The 19,229-nt window shown below is 41.0% G+C and overlaps 5 protein-coding genes across 8 annotated transcripts; 4 read left to right on the top strand and 1 right to left on the bottom strand.

Annotated features, from left to right (window-relative positions):
• Positions 1-742: 742 nt before the first annotated feature.
• Positions 743-4,821, bottom strand: LOC662834 (uncharacterized protein). The gene is made up of 9 exons (XM_968911.5): positions 4,643-4,821; positions 4,252-4,595; positions 3,967-4,208; positions 3,648-3,877; positions 2,769-2,840; positions 2,444-2,698; positions 2,322-2,393; positions 1,586-2,208; positions 743-1,542 (listed from the first exon to the last, which is right to left on the bottom strand). Exons 1-9 carry the CDS (start codon positions 4,739-4,741, stop codon positions 1,107-1,109), a joined length of 2,373 nt encoding a protein of 790 aa, XP_974004.1. The 5' UTR covers positions 4,742-4,821; the 3' UTR covers positions 743-1,106.
• Positions 4,822-5,100: 279 nt separating this feature from the next.
• On the top strand, positions 5,101-7,521 carry not (non-stop). 3 transcript variants are annotated; one of them, XM_968963.4, is made up of 6 exons: positions 5,105-5,611; positions 5,658-6,164; positions 6,466-6,731; positions 6,785-7,037; positions 7,086-7,342; positions 7,389-7,521. In XM_968963.4, exons 1-6 carry the CDS (start codon positions 5,447-5,449, stop codon positions 7,429-7,431), a joined length of 1,491 nt encoding a protein of 496 aa, XP_974056.2. In that variant the 5' UTR covers positions 5,105-5,446; the 3' UTR covers positions 7,432-7,521. The 3 variants fall into 3 exon arrangements, with proteins under 3 accessions (XP_008197282.1, XP_974056.2, XP_008197281.1); XM_008199059.3 differs by having other exon boundaries at positions 6,785-7,342; XM_008199060.3 differs by lacking the exon at positions 7,389-7,521 and having other exon boundaries at positions 5,101-5,611; positions 6,829-7,262.
• LOC661188 (hexosaminidase D) lies at positions 7,521-9,898 on the top strand. The gene is made up of 9 exons (XM_008199062.3): positions 7,521-7,623; positions 7,668-7,722; positions 7,767-7,932; positions 7,976-8,196; positions 8,244-8,427; positions 8,828-9,206; positions 9,258-9,425; positions 9,480-9,566; positions 9,616-9,898. The coding sequence occupies exons 1-9, from the start codon at positions 7,595-7,597 to the stop codon at positions 9,812-9,814; spliced, it is 1,488 nt and encodes a 495-aa protein (XP_008197284.1). The 5' UTR covers positions 7,521-7,594; the 3' UTR covers positions 9,815-9,898.
• Positions 9,899-9,915: 17 nt separating this feature from the next.
• LOC103314101 (probable DNA double-strand break repair Rad50 ATPase) lies at positions 9,916-11,774 on the top strand. Its single transcript, XM_008199063.3, has 4 exons — positions 9,916-10,778; positions 10,833-11,012; positions 11,065-11,294; positions 11,341-11,774. The coding sequence occupies exons 1-4, from the start codon at positions 10,023-10,025 to the stop codon at positions 11,744-11,746; spliced, it is 1,572 nt and encodes a 523-aa protein (XP_008197285.1). The 5' UTR covers positions 9,916-10,022; the 3' UTR covers positions 11,747-11,774.
• Positions 11,775-11,973: 199 nt separating this feature from the next.
• On the top strand, positions 11,974-18,770 carry Smurf (SMAD specific E3 ubiquitin protein ligase). 2 transcript variants are annotated; one of them, XM_008199065.3, is made up of 8 exons: positions 11,974-12,131; positions 12,264-12,302; positions 12,359-12,601; positions 15,318-15,676; positions 15,736-16,141; positions 16,198-16,367; positions 16,420-17,234; positions 17,358-18,770. In XM_008199065.3, the coding sequence occupies exons 1-8, from the start codon at positions 12,077-12,079 to the stop codon at positions 18,001-18,003; spliced, it is 2,733 nt and encodes a 910-aa protein (XP_008197287.1). In that variant the 5' UTR covers positions 11,974-12,076; the 3' UTR covers positions 18,004-18,770. The 2 variants fall into 2 exon arrangements, with proteins under 2 accessions (XP_008197287.1, XP_008197286.1); XM_008199064.3 differs by having other exon boundaries at positions 15,724-16,141.
• Positions 18,771-19,229: the final 459 nt, after the last annotated feature.

Genomic DNA, 19,229 nt, shown 5'->3' with positions numbered 1-19,229 from the left:
AATTAATTAACAGGGAATGAATAACACAGGCAAAAAAATAAGTTACGAGATGTTGTAACCACTCAAGGCCAAAGCAATTAGTGGCCTATGACAATTTTTTCAGTGTTGTGCCAACGCATTTAAATTTCGCGCCAACAAAAAATCTACCTCCGACCAGCTTACGGATATTTTAATTAATTTTACCGTAAACTTTGTTTTTTTAACTTTTACGAATTTGTACTCTGCCCTATATTTTTCAAAACGCTGCGAAGTTTTTCTCAGTCTGTTAAGAATGCAAAACTCAACCTCTCTTCATTTTTTTACAAGTAATTAGTAAACTGGTTGGATTTAAATTAATTTAAAACGATTAGGCACCGAAACGGTAAAACGTTCAAAGCGCCCTCATTTTCACTCTGCCGTACTATATTTTTTGGGCACGATTTTGTATCTTGTTTTGTCTCCTAAGTTATAGTCCTCCATAGACTGGCCAGTCTATGAAAAAATTTCCACAGTTACAACCTTGATATGAATCTAATCTAATGAGTGATGAAAGTCATGCTAATCTGGTAAATGTTTTGATTATTTTTTTCTATTGTATTCTAAATATCCCTTTTGTTGTTTTTTAGTCTCGGCTTTGTTTTATATTTATTTGTGCAATAGTTCTTACTTCAAGTGGTGTTCTCGTTGTTTTATCGTGCAAAACACTTGAAAATTTCCTTTATTAAGGACAAGGATGATATTTCTTTAGGAAAAAAAAAACTCATTGCGACATAATTTGTTTTATTAAAAATGAACGCTTGTCAAGCATCTTTGGTACAATATTATCAGAATCAATGTGCAAGTAACAAGGCTATCTAGTAGTAATAAAAACAGTATTGCGGAATAAAGGCTAATTCTTTTTACCTAGAATAAGATAAACTGGAACAATACAAATAAAAAGCCTAATAAACTCCTCAAACATTATAAACTATCTTAAATTACTACGGCTTTGAAACAAAATACATATTTCATTAGCCCGTGGGCTCAGCTGTAAGTTATGTACACGAGGTAAAAATATAATACTGTAAAAAATTTAGAGTTATTTAATAACAAAAAACAAAACACAACGCCAACTCTAAATCAACAAATTAAGGCGTCAATACTTTATTTTCAGTCTGTGACAAACTTTTCCTCTTACTACTATCTTTAGGAACCTCTCGTTCATTTTCTATTTTAACCCCTTGACTGGAGGCGTGACTACTCGACCTGGAATGGCTCCCCCCAATGGGAGTCTGGACCTGTGGAGTCGGGGGGTTTTTCGCCCCAGGCGTCGCCCCACTAATTTGCATGTGATACTTGTAGATGTTTTCCGTGGATTCGACCACGCCTTGCGTCAAATTCAAACTCCGCCCCCTTACTCCCGACTCTTTAGTCTTAGGCGACCACCAATTAACAAAAGTCCCAACTACGGGAACCTGTCGTAAAATTCCCTCCTGCCATAACCGCTCCTCGTTTTCCTTCTGGAGGTCAAGGGTGGCCGTTTCAATCCCCTTTTTCACAATCTCGCCCATCGAATCCAAAACTCTACACAAAAATTAACCCGTGTTGCATACAACATTTTCCCTACCTTGAATTTTCCTCCACCGATTGTCCCACCCTTATCACTAGATTAAGCAGCTCCTCGACGTCCGATTGGGGCGTCAACATGCCAAACCGGACGCACATCAACCCGTCCGCCCCCTCACCCAATGAAAACGCCGAATCGGTCGATCGTAGCGAATCAACAAGCGCCATGTTCAAATTATTCAACTCCTCCTTTGCCTGATCGGTTAACAGTTGCTCCCACCCTTCGGGGGCGTATCTAACACCGCCAAGCCCCGCCCAGTCGGGCAAATCAACTATTTTCAAAACCGGCGATTCCGAAACTAATTTAATGAAAGTTTCCTTGTGTTGTATTGTCGCTCGGAGAATTACCAACTGTTGTTCAAGACATTGAACAAAAGTTTGGATTTCCTCAAGGGTGGGTTGTTGACCGGTGATGTTTTCAAAAGGGCAGAAACGTAGCACGACACCGACGTTTTCAAGCTCGCATATGTCGACGGGAACTTGGGGGGCGTCCAATTGCAAAATTTGGCCCAACCAGGAGTTGAGTTTATCGTAATAGGGAGGCACTTTTGTGAGGACTTCGCCCTCGCTCAGCTCGGGGGTGAATTGGAAGACTACGCAGCAAGCCGTCGACTCGAAAAGCAGCTGTTGGCAACAGTGCGTTCATTGTAGGTGCGTTAAAATGATTTTCATCTAGTCGCCGTGACAGTTGGCAAAGTTAACTAGATGAGAATCATTTTAACGCACCTTGTACTTACGTTTATGTTAGCAGGCTTGGAAATGAGCTCTGAAACGGTGTAAGTGCCGCTCTCACCGCCTGGTTTTTGGCTCTGTAAAGCAAAAATAAAATTTCTCGCTGATAAATTTTTTAACAAAATACCAAAACTCGAACGTGCCGATAGCGGTCCAAGGCCGCCCAAAGCCGTTCACTAGCCAAAAAATCATCCCTTATCCTAGAATGCACCCCGTCTCGACCTAGACCCTGTAAAGCGGCCCATAAGGGCAAGGCCAATATTCGGCGACCTTGGTGGTCGTTATTTAGACCGGCTAGAAATGGAAGCGTACTTTCACGGGTGGCTCCCACTTGTTTACTGCGATTGAGGTTCGAGGTCGACTCCCAAAGGCGATACAAAGTCTGGTTAATTAATAAATCAAGGAAAAATTCTTTCGTTTTTTCATTATTATTATTATTTAAAAAAGGATACGACCATTGGTAAGCCGGCGATTCCCAGCCAACTACCGAGTGATAACGTATAACTGTCAGCAACTGGGACGATCTACAAAGTCATCAAGAACGACTGTTTTTTGTTTTTTTGGGTGGGCAACACTGAGCCAAGTTGCCAAGTCTGGTAAATTTCCATATTTTATAAACAAAAAACTGCTTAACTGCAATTAAATAGAGACCAAAGAACTGTTTTTGAAAAAATAAATAAAAAAAGTATCAGAAATTCCTAAATTTGGTCCGAAGTAACATTATTCTTGTCTATTTTATTTATTTTTGCCAGTTATAAACGGCATTTTACGAAAAGTTTTTTCTAAAACAACCGAAATATTATGAAATTATTTTTTTTCAGCACGTATCTGAGGTAAAAACTGAACCAAATTAGATCATAATTGATGTTATCTAACCGATTTGGGTCGATTTTAACATTAATATTAAAATAATTACACTTACCTTAATTTTGTCGAGCAGTATATTACCAAAAAAAAAAGATATTTTATTTTAAAATTTTCAAGCTTTCAAGAAGGTATTTGAAGGATAATATTGCAAGATTTCATTAAAAAAGTAAAAACATCTAATAATTTTTTATCTAAACGTATTAGCACATTGCACAGTCAGTGTCCTTGTCATTTTGACTTATTAATTAAAAATAGTTTCGGTTTTAAGGCATCAATTATTTTTATTATTATTATTATTATTAAATAATTAATCTCGCCATGTAAACACTCAGAAACACCTATCTGCGAATAATTTGGGAAAAACTAGCCGAAATCTAGTAATCTTCTCAGTGAATTTTATTTTATCCAGGCAACACTGGACAAAAAATTATCAGTGTTGCCAACCCGAGTTTTTGACCACTTACATGGCCATTGCGTTGGTAGTTTGGCAGCGCCAAGGCGGCCAAACTGTGCCCCCTTAGATGCAACCAGGCGTCATGTAACCGACACAACTCCTTAATCCTCGAAATATTATCAACATGCCCCGTAATAGGGGTCCCAGCATCGGCAATCACAATTAAAGGGGTCCTACCGGCGCTAACATCATCAGCTAACATTTTTTGTAACGACGCTACGTCCATCGTGTACTGCGAACCTGAAGACAAGCCCTCAAAAAAGCTTGCAATAAAATGATTTCTGATCAAAGTGACTTGGTCACCACTTTGACCAAAAATTGTGAATTACCGAAGTGAGTATTGACCGGCACGGGCCTCACACAGGCTAGGGGAAGCCCCAACTGGCGACACAAGTGCTGGACTACGACCAAAGGACTCGCCACACTGCTGTAAATAGTTGGGAGCGAGGCAGTAAAGGCCAGAGCACCGTCTTCCAGATACCGGGGGTACTTGTAATGTAGCATCATTCTGGTCACTCTGACCAGCCCCTCGAGGTGGTCGTCGTGATAAAACGACGACGAGTCGAGAAAACTTCAATTTTTTATTAATACCGGGGGTTCACCCAATTTCTTACCCGAAAATCTGGCTGATCCAGCGCGTGGCGTCCGTGGTGAACCTCGTGCTCAGCTTCTGCATGACGGGGCGCTCCAGCCCGCTGCAAAACGCCGCAATGCTGTGCGAAACCATCACCAGCTTGGCCACGTTGTCCAGACTGTGCAGACTCAACGGCTCCCCGTCCTCATCCACACTGATCAAGCCCTGGATTATCTGGATGATTTCCTCGGTGCGCTTCTGCTCCAGGCCCAGGAACACCGTCGGCTGGTTGTAGGCCGCATCGGCCAGGCTTGTCCCTTCGGCAACCTGCTCTAACCTACTAACAATTTCGGACGCTTCGATTGCGATTTCGCCCAACTGGTTCTGAAACACCGGATAAAAACCGGGCTGGAAATTGTGGCCAAACTTACGTTTTTGCTAGTTGGAGTTTGCATGTTTGTTTTCGTTATGTCTACATTTACGGAAACCTCGTTTTTTGCTGTGTTTTTATCATTCGGCGGAGAAGCCATCGTGGCAGGTGTACGGAAACGTCAGATTTTGCAGACGTACGCCTTCGGGTGCTCTCGCTTATTTGCATGCGGACGTGGAGATACGACGCAATGGAGGATGTCGGGGATTAGCGCGGGCGCTTTATTTTTAAAATGGTGCGTTATCAGCTGACTATACCTTTGCCAACCTTAGGAAAAAATAATCTTTGCCGGAGTTGATTGCCAAATAGGCACGGGTCAAGTCATGAATTAAACTCCAACTATTTTTTAATTCTAATTCCATTTTTGTGATCATTAAGGGGCTATTATTACCCAAAACTGTGTTAGAGTATCACTTTGTGGGCGTCATGTTGGCTGTTATTGCCACCACTTGACGCTCGACTGGAGACATGGCCTAAAATTGATTTATTAAATTATTGCGTGAAACTTATCGACCCAAAATAACATTTTCGGGTTGTGGGAATCACCCGAAAGCCACAGCAATCGTTTCATTGTTGTATTAAAATGATCACCGTTTCTCGAATCGTGCTTGTGGGCATGTGGCCGTAAATCTCAGTCTGTTGTCCAAAGGTGGACACCAGTGTCATATCGTGATTTGTGTACAATTTTTACCAATTTTTTAAACTTTTTATTGTGTGAATGGAAACAATCGTTTAGTTTTGTAAAAATCGGGGCTTGGGGCCAATAGTTTGAGGCCACGACTGTATCTCGTTGGCAACCTCGTTGATGGGCAATAAATCCCACACAAAGCCGCGTTTTTCGAAAAAAATGAGCATAGTTGGGTGTCAACACTTGCAGTCTTACAAGAAAACGAGCAAAAACAAGAACACTTTCAAGTGGATCCACGCCGTGTTCGTGGTCAACTCCACCTCAAAGAGCCTCAAAACCAAGGTAAAAATCGGCCACGCTTTGCTAAAACTAACTAGAGGAATTGTAGTTGTGCAACAGCCGCTGTCGCGTGTGCAAAAAGCGGGGCCCCTTCCTGCATGCCTGCCTCGAGTGTGTCTTTTTCGGATGCCACAAGCACATCCGGGAGCATGCCAAGAGCCAGAAACACTCCATGTCCATGGACCTGACCTACGGGCAGATGCACTGCAACCAATGCCATGACTACATCTACGATTCCGAAATCGACGCAATTGCGAACGATAATAAAATGAAGTCGAAGACTTGCAAGAAACGGCTGTTTGAGATCGACACGTGGAATCCTACGTCTGATGAGAGGGATTATTTGAGGAGCAAGACGAAGAAGATTTGTATTACGCCCGATTCGACGATCGGGCTAAGGGGGCTGCTTAATTTAGGTCAGACGTGCTTCATGAATTGTATAGTGCAAGCACTGATGCACACCCCCTTGTTGCGCGACTACTTCCTCACAGAGGAGCATAACTGCAAGGGGATGTCGGGACGGTGCCTCGTTTGCGAGGTCTCCAAGCTTTTCCAGGTATGGTCGTATATGGCCAGGCTACGGGTTACTATAAGTTAGGATACGAAACGTACTCAAATGTCCCCGTCCTGGATAGTTCCATTAGTGGCGCCAGATGGCGCAAACAAAAATGCAGGCGGGTAGAACAAAAAATAATGCAAACATTTTATTTTTTGATTTAGATCAAGAAGAATTAAATTTCCTACAAAAAAGTCTAACTAAAACAGTGATAACACACATTATGTAAACTGTTCTTGATTTTTTAAATATGTTTATTCTTTTTTCTCAGTTCGTTTAATTTAAATGTAATTTTTTTTAGGAGTTTTATAACGGAACTCGCGTCCCTTTGGCCCTCCACGAGCTCTTGCATTTAATCTGGACGCATGCCCGGCACTTAGCCGGCTATGAGCAGCAAGACGCCCACGAATTTTTCATCGCGACTCTGGACGTGCTCCACCAGCACTGTCTCGAGACAATGCCCGATTTAAAGCCGGTGAATGTGGGGAAAAACTCGCGATGCCCCTGCATTATCGACCAGATTTTTACCGGGGGGTTGCAAAGTGACGTTGTTTGTCAGAAATGCAAGTGAGTAGTGGGATTTTTAAGCGAGCCGGTGGTTTTACTTGTTGCATTGGTAGTGGTGTTTCTACTACAATTGATCCAATTTCGGACTTTTCGTTAGATTTGGGTCCGGTCACGGTTGGCGGACGGCCACCTACCTCACTTGTCGATTGTTTAGAGAGGTTCACAAGGGCCGAACATTTAGGCGAAAATTCGAAAATCATGTGTTCGAATTGCCAATCAAAGCAGGAATCGACGAAACAATTGACTATGAATACGCTTCCGATTGTTATCAGTTTTCATTTAAAACGCTTTCAGCACATGAACGAGGTAAAAACCCACACGAAATCCAAACAAAAGTCACTCATTTCGTCGCAGATGGAGAAGAAAATCTCTACTACGATTTCGTTTCCTGAAATGCTAGATATGACCCCGTTTATGAGCAGGTCTAAGACAGACTCGCCTTTTCCCTCTGATAACAGATACTCGCTCTTTGCCGTCATTAACCACATTGGCAACTCCATAAACGTGGGTCATTACACCGCTTATGTCAGACAGTTGCAAGACTATTGGTACAAATGCGACGATCACGTCATCACAAGAGCCACTCTCAAGGAGGTTCTAGACTCGGAAGGGTAAGGCGAAAAGTTGTGTAAACACCCCGTAATTTTCTACTTCCAGATATTTACTCTTTTACCACAAGCATGTCCTAGATTACGACTAAACGATTTTACCTAATTTAAACATTTTATTTATTTTATTGTGACATCGATTAATTTATCAAGTGCTAAATGTAATAAATTTTACCTCAATAGCCGTTTTTTATTATTATTCCACCCTCCTTAATTGATTTGTTTACTTTGACAAGTGAAATGTGAGGTTAAAAAATGGACGCTTTAACGCTAGGTTCCCAAAGGTAAGAACAAACCCCCCTGACCCACAATTAACCATTTGCCCCAGATTAATCCACTTGGACCTGAAAGGGGCCCCTCCGAAGCTCTGCTACTTCGAAAAAGTATGTTTGTTTGACACAACCTCACTTTTAAACGTCAATTTCAGTTTTTTCCCCTGATTAAAGATTTGGGGGCGACTGGTATTTTGCTAGAATGGGAGGATACGTTCCCGTATACGCGCGAGTTGCTGCCGATTGGGGGGCTGTCGAACAGCGCACAGGTCAGTGGGGCCCCGTACACCATAGAAGAGGCGAGACAGTTGCTTGATATGGGTAGGTTTGTCACAGTTTTGTGCTTCTCTGACCTGGGGACTAGCCGCAGATTGCGACTTGACCGTCATCCCGTTGGTTCAAATTTTCGGCCACATGGAGTACGTCCTAAAGCACGAGCAGTGGCGGCACTTGAGGGAAGTTGAGGCCTATCCCAGCTCCATGTGCCCGTGCAATAGCGAGACAATGGCGCTAGTGCGCAGTTTATTGAAGCAAATAATCACGTTTCATAACGGCATTCAATATATTCACATAGGGGCTGATGAAGTAACTTGTAATTATGTTTTTGCCAATTGCTAAATTGTTGGTTGGAGGTGTGGTACATGGGGCTTTGCCCCGCATGTTCCAAGAGGGTGACCACCGGCAAATACGCCAAGCCGGGCCTTTATCTCGATTACGTAACGGCAGTTGCACAATACATCAAAGAAAATTACCCAAATTTAAAAATCATCATTTGGGACGATATGCTCCGATCAGTTGATACGCAAATTTTGCAAGGTATTATTAGTCCAGTCAAAGAAGCCTTTAAATCGAAATGTGGAAAGAAGAAAAATTTATAATTATATTAAAAAAAAGAAAAAAAAAGAAATTTCTAGCTTTTTAAGTTTAGAGACATTTTTATGTAAAACCATTGATTAGTTATATTCAGATAATCGAATCCATGGCCTCCTTGATGTATGGAGGCAACTTCGTTGTTGTCTCCATACATCAAGGAGGCCATGATCCAATCAATAAGTTAATCAATCATGATTTGCAATTTTTATTTAAAATTTTATATAAATAATATTTTTTAACTTATATATTTTAAAAATGCAAGCTTTTCCACATTTCGATTTGAAGGCTTATTTGACTGGACTGATTATTATGCCGTTTTGTGGGCATTTTTACGTAAAAACAGCCTATTATTTGGGGACTTTGGTCGAGCCGATGATTTGGCACTACAATTCGGCCGAAACGTTCAATTTGGGCGCCCCTTTGTGGGAGAAGTACAGTAACGTATTCACAAATATTTGGGCCGCGTCCGCATTCAAGGGCGCCACTTCCAGCTGTCAGATCCTTCCAATCAATAAATTCCACGTGAGCAATCACGAAGCCTGGCTTTCTGAGCTGGGACAACACGCCGGAAAAATTTTGAATTTTAAAGGAATCGCTTTTACCGGCTGGTCACGCTACGACCATTACGCGACTCTATGCGAGTTGTTACCGACAGCAGTGCCATCTTTGAGTCTTTGTCTTAAGACGTGGCTTAATGGGGGCTATAATCAGGAGTTGCACAAGTATTTTTCCCAAAAAAAAATTTGGAAGTTTGTTTGAGTTGTGTGTTTTAGTTCGGTTGGGAAAATGCTGGGTTATAACGAAAACACTCCGAATTTCGGGAGTTCTCTAAGGACGCCAGTGTTGCCAACTTTGAGTTTTCCAGGATGGCAGGTGTTCGTGGGGCTTGAGTGGTTTGTTAACCTGCGCGGCAAGTACAGGAATATTGTGGACAGCGACCAGTAAGTAATTAAATTTGGCGCGTTCGGGGCGTTTGCTGATTGGTTGGCTTGAAGGATGCACTCGTGGTTTAACCAATGGCAGGTCTTGAACAACTACACCAATCCGATGCAAGTTGACACCATCCTGCCGGTTATAACCGAGTAATAGCTTCGGTTTTTGTTGTTACAAAAGATAATACTTTTTTTTCAGCTTGTTGAACGAACTTATGTCACTCGAAACGTACCTGAAGACGCACCTTGAGCCGATTTTTTACCAACACACCATTGAGGAATTGATGGGCACGCTGGTCGACCCAATCAAGAAGCACTTGAAACAAGTGAAGAGCGACTGCGAGACGCAATTGTCTTTGGGGTGCCGCGTCCGCGGCCAGAGACGATTGAATATTTAAATTCCCACTAATTGTGATACTTAGATAAGCTCTATTTTTCTGTATGTTGTAAGCACTTGCTTCGAAATAAAGTTTTTATATTTTTGTCCGCCTTTTTATTTCAATCAAGTCATTACGAGTCACTCAAATTAAAAGTGTCAGAATGTCTCGTTAATTAGGCGAATGCCTAAGTCAATATTTTTGTTGGTTTACACGCAAAACAAGCGACATGAATGATGACGTACAAAGTGAATTGTTAGATAATGAGTTTCGTCAAATTCTCCTCGCCATCAAGCCCCACATCAACCACATCGACAACCATTACCACCTAGAACGGTACAGGGTGTGGCTGGAGCGCTTAAGCAACGCCCATTGCACCGAACGGGCGGAGCGCAACAAGTACCTACTCGAGCTGGCCAATCAGATCCACGACAACGTGCTAGAACCGCCCTTCACGTACAACCCGCCCCGTGGGCTCCTCCCACGAATAAAAACCTTCCAGCGCTTGCAAATCGACCCAGCGCAAATTTCCGACAAGTTTTTCCAAAACGACCAAAACCAATGGCCCTTTATTGTCGCATCACAATCTAACCGCAACTTAAATAAAAATAAAAACAACACCTGGCCGCAAAAAAAGAACAAACCGATCAAAACGAAATTAATGCGGCCGTTCCAAAAACTGGGGTCCGTGGGACAAGGGGAGGAAAAACAGTCAGAAACGAGCGGCTCATGGTACGATTTGGCCGAAACCACGTCCGAAACGCACGCATGTGGCGACAAAGACCAGGAGGACGATGGGAATAACAAATTAGGGACGCAACACTTGATGGAAGGCTTGAAAACCAAAGAAGAGTTTGCCAAAAAATACGAGCAAGAGAAATGTAAAGGGGGTGGTAGTTTCAATTCTGAGAAATTTCTAGCTGAGGAAAGCTCTAACCGCAAGCCCACGGCCCAGGAACTAGAAGCGCTTAAGATGAGAATGAAGGTGTCAAAAAAAAGGTCAATTATGTGATTTTATTTGGGTTTAAACCAATTTCAGGATTTGCTTGAGGTCAAGAACGCGCTCAGAGACACGCACTGTCTGACGCAAGACAGGAAAAAGACACTCGAGACGCTCCAAGTGAAATTATCGGAGGCGGAGCGAGAAAAGGCGGAGCTACAGGTGATACTAGACTCGCAGAAAAAAAAGTTTGTGGAGTTGGACAAAATCAAGAGTAAAGTGGGGGCCAACAAAACCAAATAAACAAGTGGCGTTATTGCGTTTTTTGCAGGAAATGAACGAATTCAAGGAAAAGTTTGCCCACTTGAGGCAGAAAGAGGTCGACTATTTGAAAAAGTACCACAAGGACGAAGTGGCAAGTTTGGAAAAGTCGTACAGTTGCAAAATTAGGGAATTGGAGGCGAGGATTGATAGTTTGAGGGAGGAGTACGAGGCGAAAATTAAAACTCTGAGTGATTCAAACATGAGTTTATTACAAGAGAAGGAGCAAAGAATACACGAGTGGGTGTAAAGTAACACACTAATTTTTTATTGTAGTTTTTTCTAGACTTCAGAGCGAGTTGAAGATTAGGGAGAGCCAACAAACGAACCAGGCAAATTCTGAGCAAATTTTAAACCTGAAAAAGTGTCTCTCGAGACTGGACAAAGTCCTGCACCGGAACGAAAAAGACTACTCGAAGAAAATCGAAAAGTTGAAGGAAGAGCTTGACTTGAAGGAAGTGACAAGTCAGGTGCAACTCCAGGCCCAGAAGGCCGATCTAATCGTGCGAACCTCGGCCGCAAAACAGGAAGAACTGAGAAACGCGCTAAACAGCCTCGAAAGCAAGTACAAGAAAATGGTCGAGACGGTCCAGACGGCAGCTTTGGAGGCGAAAAAACGGGACGAGAAAATGATCGACGAGCTAAGGGGGCTGCTGCAGAAGCACAACATCCAGATTGCGTACACTGTGTAATTGTCTGAATAAATTGATTTCAAGTGTTTGCTGCGAATCCACGAAAAACCCACACAGGAAAAAACGCACTGAGAAAAAAATCTCATGTTGAAACCACCTGACAGAACACGGGACGATTTTTTTGAGTTCTTTTGTATGTTTTTTTGGAAAGTGAGTATTTTCCTGTGTGAGTTTTTTTCCACGTGGCCTTTTTTGTGGCCTTTTTTCTGTGGGAAAAAAATATTCGTATTCGGCGCCCATTTTGGTAGATGTCGCTCGCGTCGCCCCGTTCGAAAATGGCGTTGTGTGTGAAAAGTGAGTGATGTGTTGACAAAAACCAGCAATTTGAAAATGTCCAACGCCCCCACGAGTCGTCGAAATGGTGCCCAAAAAATCCGACTGACGAGTGAGTAAAAACCGTGCCCTTTTCCCAGTTTTAGCGTCCCCAAGAACCGCATTGTCCAACTGTCAAACAATATGGCCTCATTGGGGACCTCCCAAGTTTACAAAATTGTGATGTAACCGCTCTTTTTTGCAGTTCTTTGTGCGAGGAATTTGGTCCGGAAGGATTTGTTCCGTAAGTTGGTGCAAGGGTGTGCCCGGGCGCGGGTTTTTTGACGGTTTTTTTCGCAGGCCTTCCCGACCCTTTTGCGAAGATTTCGGTGGACGGTAGTGGACAGTGCCACTCCACCGAGTTCGTTAAAAACACGTTGGAGCCCAAGTGGAACTCGCACTACGACCTGTACATCGGGCGCAATGATTCCATCACGATCTCGGTGTGGAACCACCGCAAAGTCATCAAGAAGCAGGGCAGCGGGTTCCTGGGCTGCGTCCGGATTGTTAATTCGCACATCCAGAGGCTGAGGGACACCGGATGTGAGTACCCGAGTGATAAGACGGAGTTTTCGAATTTCGTTCAATTATCTTGAGTGTGCACTCATTGTAGTTTTCTTCAACATCTGTTGTCACAACCCATTAAAGATAATTCCAGCCGGCGATTCTAAATTAAAATTTAATTGGGAAAGTATTGTCGACGCCGCATTGGCTTAATTATTGCTATTATTCCCAACAAAGCCGAACTTTTCTCCCGACTCAAGGTAAAACTGCGATTTAAATTATTAATAAAACGTGCATCGATTCGGTCGAGGTAAAACCTAGTTTCGTCGCAAAATCGATTGGAAAAAATCGACGTGTGGTTAGCGGGCCGTAACGACTCGATTTCCAACCAATGTCACACCGGAAAACCGTTTTAATAAAAATAAATTACTTTCGATTCGATGCGTGGCATTTAAATAACGGTTTCCGCAACCATTGTAGAAAAAATCATTTTTTTAAGACGGTTTTGTGTGACTTAAATGTGATGAATAATGTTTTATTTATTACACTGTTCGAAGTATGAAACTCGGGTTCTTGTCATCAACAGGAAGCGTGTAAATCGAGCCAATCAATCAATTTGAAATCCATATTAAGGCTGTGACGGTTTGTCGATATATGGGGTGGCCAATAAGTCATTAAAACAATTGGAAAGGTTAAGGATTAAGTGCGGAATATTGATTTTTTTATTAAGATTATTTGAAGCTTGCATTGTTAAAAAACATTTGATAAGCGAATTCTCGCTAAATTGTCGGCGGTTTGCGTTTCGTGTAATAATATCATTATCATACGTATTTCTACAAGCTTTGTCATCGTTGCATCGTAGTATCTATGTTATAATTTATCACACGCGACAGATGACATTTTCGATAAAGTTGTTTGCAAATCTGTTACTTTATTTAGGCCAAATTGTATTTTTAGAAGTAACAAATGTTGTTCATTTAAATAGTTAAATAATCAACAACAGGTGGCTTAATATTAGCTACAAGCTGCGATTTGAACGCGTCTCAAAATTTTTTGTAAAGTAATTAGGTTTAACCGTAAAGTATGCGCTTGTATTAGGAAGTTTAAGACAAATTAAGGTCGTCAGTAAACCGATTTTTTTAATTTTTAATTGATTTTTTTTCAAATGCAGCGTTTCAACTTTTAATTAGCCTGTGGCCTAGGTTTTTTTGCAAACATTTCATGGACCAATCGGGTTAAAAAATCAATTATTGTGTTTGAAATTAATTTGGATTTTTAAAAATTAATAATCAGTCAGTTTATGGATGTATGAATTATTTGTCATTTATATTAATGTTTTTATTGTTATTATGTTTGTTTATATTACATATTCTTTTTTTTAACTTTTTGGTTTGTTTTGGCTGAAATTACGCAAGTACATGACAAACAAATAATTAAACAAGAAACCTCTTTTGATGTCATAATTGTGCATTCGCATATTTTTTTATGTTCTTTTATTTTTTTAATTCAGGTGTGTGTAGATTTCGTTTACTTTTTTTTAATTCGTGTTTTGTTTTGGCTCGTAAATGGTGTACAGTCACCCAAAATGAAAATGACGCGTCCATAAAAGACACGCCTACTCATTTATTTTACAAGATTTGATCAAAAAACGTCTAAAATCCGCAAAATAAGTCTAAATTGGGGGTGTTTTTAGAAACCGGTTTCAAAATCATAAAAATAAAATAAATCTGATGTAACTTTTGTTCCAACTCGTTGGTTTTTGGGTAAAATTTCGTCAAGTATAGACTGAAAAATGATAAAATTTGGTCAAAAAATGAGTTATTCTTACTTTTTTAAAGCCTTTAAACACGTTTTTTATTTTATTGCCAAAATAAACCGAGCCGAAAAAACACAAAAACTGAAATTTAATGAAAAAATATTTTTCAATTTTTGATTTCTTTTATGCAAAAACATTATTACAGAAAAATTGTCAAAAATAAGGTAGACAATTGTTGAAAAATTTAATTAATCCTCAATTTTGTTCATTAATTTTGAATGGAATCTTAAGCAAAATGTCTTATTTAGCGATTTTTCAGCTTGTCTAGAAGGTATTTTTTGAAGGGAAGGCATTTATAATATGACAAATAATAATAAAATAATAAACGTCTGTAAATAATTGTGTTTTTTTATGTTTCTTTACCCTTTTAATTCAGGTGTTAATTACGTTTACTTTTTTATTTGTTATAATTGAGATTTTGGCTTGAAAACGACGCAATTTATTGGTATTATTTAGCGATTTTTCGTCTTGTCTCGAAGGCAATACAAATCAGAATTGATTTTGTTGCACGCCACCGGTTAATAAAGCATTGTTATGCATACTTTTATCTCTTGTTACGTCGTTTAAACTGTCAATATTATCAACACAAACAAGCAGAAGGAATTTTTCAGTAAAAAAATAATCACAACGACATACACTGTATCTCCGCCGTTTATAAAAATATGTTAATAATTTAAAAGATCGCAGTTTTGCGTGTCGTTTTCATGAATCATAATGAAACATTAATCCCACAATCTTAGCACGTGTATGTGTGTGTCACAAAATTATGTAACACACGGAAATCGATCTGATCCATTTCCGTTTCTAGTATCTTCTATTTTTAAAAAGCGAATTTTTCGCAGCATTTCCGTTCACTTTCACAGTACCGTAACCGTTATTTCTATTACTCAACCATATGTCGCATCATGTGTGCAGTACCGTAACGATTTTAATTTCCAGACCAATGTTTGGATCTGGGAAAAGCATGTCCGGCCGACAGCGAACCGGTCAAAGGTCAAATCATCATTTCGTTATTATCACGCGATGGCCCTTGTAGTGGTACACCTTTGGCCGTTGTTGGCCCCCAAGGCGAGTTACGGGGGCCAACTGATCGCGATTCTTCGCCCTCAAATAACGACGATTTACCGCCCGGCTGGGAGGAACGCCGAACGGAAAACGGAAGGCCCTACTACGTTAATCACATCACCAGGTCCACACAGTGGATTAAACCACAATCGACCAACAAAACAAGAAGACGCTCCACGCATCAAAACGATAATAATAACACTAATAACGAAAATACGATAGGGGGCACACAGGTATTGTAGTTATTTTTTTCGCGGTGTTTTTTAATTAATAAAGACAGATGGGTGTACAGGAAATTCTGAATAATAACACGGGGGAGACCCTCACCCCTAGTTCGAGTACATCGCCGGTTTCGCCAGTGGTCAGTCCACAAAAAACCACATCAACGCCTCAAACGACCGACAATCGAAACAATTTTATTACGCTATCGCCGACTTCGACGTCTGTTATTCCAGCGCCTAATAATATCAGTTGTAACGCACCGAATGGCGAAAATACGAACGTTGTGAGCCCACAAATGGGGCAAGGGCAAGGCCAAAGGGCTATCGTGCGCAGCGAAAGGCGGCAAAGGAGTGCAGAGGAGCGAAGGGATGGGAGCAGCAGGAGGAGGTCAGGGAGGAATAACAGGAATTCGGGAGGGACGACAGCCCAAGGGCCGGTTACACAGAACAGCAAGCTGGATTTGCCTCCCGGTTACGGTAACAACAACAGTAAAATTATTTCGTATTTTTCGTAATTTATTATTTTTTGGCAGAGTTGAGGACAACTCAGCAGGGACAGGTCTATTTCTACCACATCCCTACCGGCGTATCGACATGGCACGACCCCCGAATACCCAAAGACTTGGCCCCCTTGAGCCTGGCTTTGGACCATTTGGGCCCCCTTCCGCCTGGTTGGGAAATGCGCCAAACAGCCTCAGGCCGGGTACAACCCCAAATAAATAAATAAACAACAATTATATCATTCATTTCCACAGATTTATTTCGTTGATCACAACAACAGGACGACTCAATTCACCGACCCTCGCCTCAACACTCAAATACTCAACAATATTTTACGTCGGGCTAGCGCCACCTCAACCACGACGCCAACAACTAGAACTACCCCAACTACGACAACAGCAAGTACAACATCGCCTTCAACGTCAACAACAACCGTTACGACAACAACGACAACGACAGCAGTGCCTCAAAATCCGGCACCACTTTCACCGCCGCCTCGCACTCGGATTGTGGAGGAGTTGCCTCAAAGTCTACTCAACGATTGCGATCATTTACCGAAATATCGGCGGGATTTAGTTGCGAAATTGAAGACTTTACGAGCGGAATTAACGGCATTGCAGCCGCAAAGTGGTCATTGTAGACTTGAAGTTTCGCGTAATGAAGTGTTTGAAGAGAGTTATAGACTTATAATGAAAATGCGACCGAAAGATATGCGCAAAAGACTGATGGTGAAGTTTAAAGGGGAGGAGGGATTGGATTATGGGGGCGTGGCACGCGAGTGGTTGCATTTGTTGTCGCGGGAAATGTTAAACCCACAATATGGGTTGTTTCAATACAGTCGGGATGATCACTACACGTTACAAATTAATCCGGATTCGGCGGTAAATCCGGAACATTTGTCGTATTTTCATTTTGTTGGAAGGATTTTGGGGATTGCAGTGTTTCATAATCATCAGTTAGAGGGCGGGTTTACGTTGCCGTTTTATAAACAATTGCTTAATAAACCAATCACGTTGCAAGATATTGAAGGGGTGGATCCGGAACTACACCGGAGTCTCACGTGGATGTTGTAAGTATTTATTTGTTGCACAAATGTAGAATAAAGGAAGAAAAATAACGAAATGTTTGGACTATTGTAACGTTTTATTTTACGTAAATTGAGACAATAAAATAAACATTTTTCTCCCAACAGGGAAAACAACATCGACGGCGTCCTCGACACCACCTTCTCGGTGGAGAACAACAGTTTCGGAATCGTAAAAGTGCACGAATTGAAGCCAAGCGGCGCCACCATTCCAGTAACCGAAGACAACAAACGCGAATACGTCAAACTTTACGTAAATTATCGTTTTATGCGCGGAATTGAGCAACAATTCCTTGCGCTTCAGAAAGGTTTCACTGAACTTATTCCACCGTCACTACTTCGCCCGTTCGACGAACGCGAACTGGAACTAGTGATTAGTGGAATCGGTTCGATAGATATCGCCGATTGGCGAAGTCACACACGACTCAAACACTGCACACCTGAAACTCCCGTTGTTCAATGGTTTTGGCAAGTGGTGGAGTCGTACTCGGAGGAGATGAGGGCGAGGTTGTTGCAGTTCGTTACCGGGTCGTCCCGGGTGCCTTTGCAGGGGTTCAAGGCCCTGCAGGGGAGCACGGGGGCGGCGGGACCTCGGCTCTTCACTATACATTGTATAGATTGTTCACCGCAGAATTTGCCTAAAGCACACACTTGTTTTAATCGAATTGATATTCCTCCCTATGATAGTTATCAGACGTTGGCCGATAAGTTGACGCAGGCTGTGGAGGAGACGTGCGGGTTTGCCGTGGAGTGATAAGAAATCGTCCGCATATCATTTGGTCTTTTGCAAGACTGAAGAGTGCCTTGCTCTCACGGTTACGGTTCAAAAGTAAGTGCCTAAGCTAGTCATTTCACGCTCGTAGCTCGCTTCAAAACCAAATTCGCTTTCCGATTAAACCAACACTTTGCCTAAATGTGACATATTGGTGATAGAAAATGCCTAAGCGATGGCCAAAAAGTGCTTTAAATCAACAATAAAGATTCTATTGTAGCTGTTGTTAATTGATGATGTTTATCTCGGTAAAAAGACAAATCTATTTTTATGTAATTTCCTCGGAGGAATGGAGTATTTGTTTTGTGATTGTTTCTCTGTAAATATTGCATACGAACTGATTATATGATTAGGTTAATGATTTGATAAGCGGTATTGTGATTTTTTCTATAATTTATCGACTTGTACATAGTTTTAACTTTTGCACCTTTTGTTATCTACTTTGTACATTTTTTTCTATTTCTAAAGTAAGGATACACAAAGCAATATTGTAACGTTATAGTGATACGAGTTTTTAACCGCACTTGATTATATCACGTAATGAAACGTTTCGTAATGATATTTTTTAAGTTACTGTTTAATTCTTTCATGATCACTACAAGAATACTCCACGATGTACATAAGCTGGCTGGTTTTGTTCCCTTTCTCAATACGTCTGTTCATTTTAGTGATAATTTAATTGTGGTGTTTATGTTAAGATTTATTTGTATATTGCATTCAGATGAATATATTTTAAACTATTTTATAAACGGGAACTCTTACTATTCCCTCATTTCCTCAAACATAAAATTACACCAAGTCCAAATTCCTTACTATTTCCTATTCCATACGAAATCCATTCAAAAGTGCATCATATTCGGATATTCTGCGTTCAAAAACGTTATATGAAAAAAACCTCAATATAAGGCTTAAATAAAACTAATTAACAAACTCTAAAAATAAACGTTGGTGCCAAGGACAACAATAATAAAACTAAATATTTAAGGATTGCTCTAATTAGTCAAATTAATAACTAATTTGTCCAGCAAGAACCACGTGGAGGTTTAGAGCCTTCTCGCCAGGAAAAAAGGAAATAAGGATGAGGTAAACAATAATTATTGGAAAATTAAGGAAATACAGGAATTATTGGTTTGTGAAATGAGAAAAATACAACACAAATATCAAAATTTTTTGCATGAAAGTCAATGTTATCAATATTATACAAAATC

The sequence above is a fragment of the Tribolium castaneum genome, chromosome 6, assembly GCF_031307605.1.
Source record: "Tribolium castaneum strain GA2 chromosome 6, icTriCast1.1, whole genome shotgun sequence".
NCBI classification, from domain to species: domain Eukaryota; kingdom Metazoa; phylum Arthropoda; class Insecta; order Coleoptera; family Tenebrionidae; genus Tribolium; species Tribolium castaneum.
This window is presented reverse-complemented; position numbering and strand designations above follow the sequence as displayed.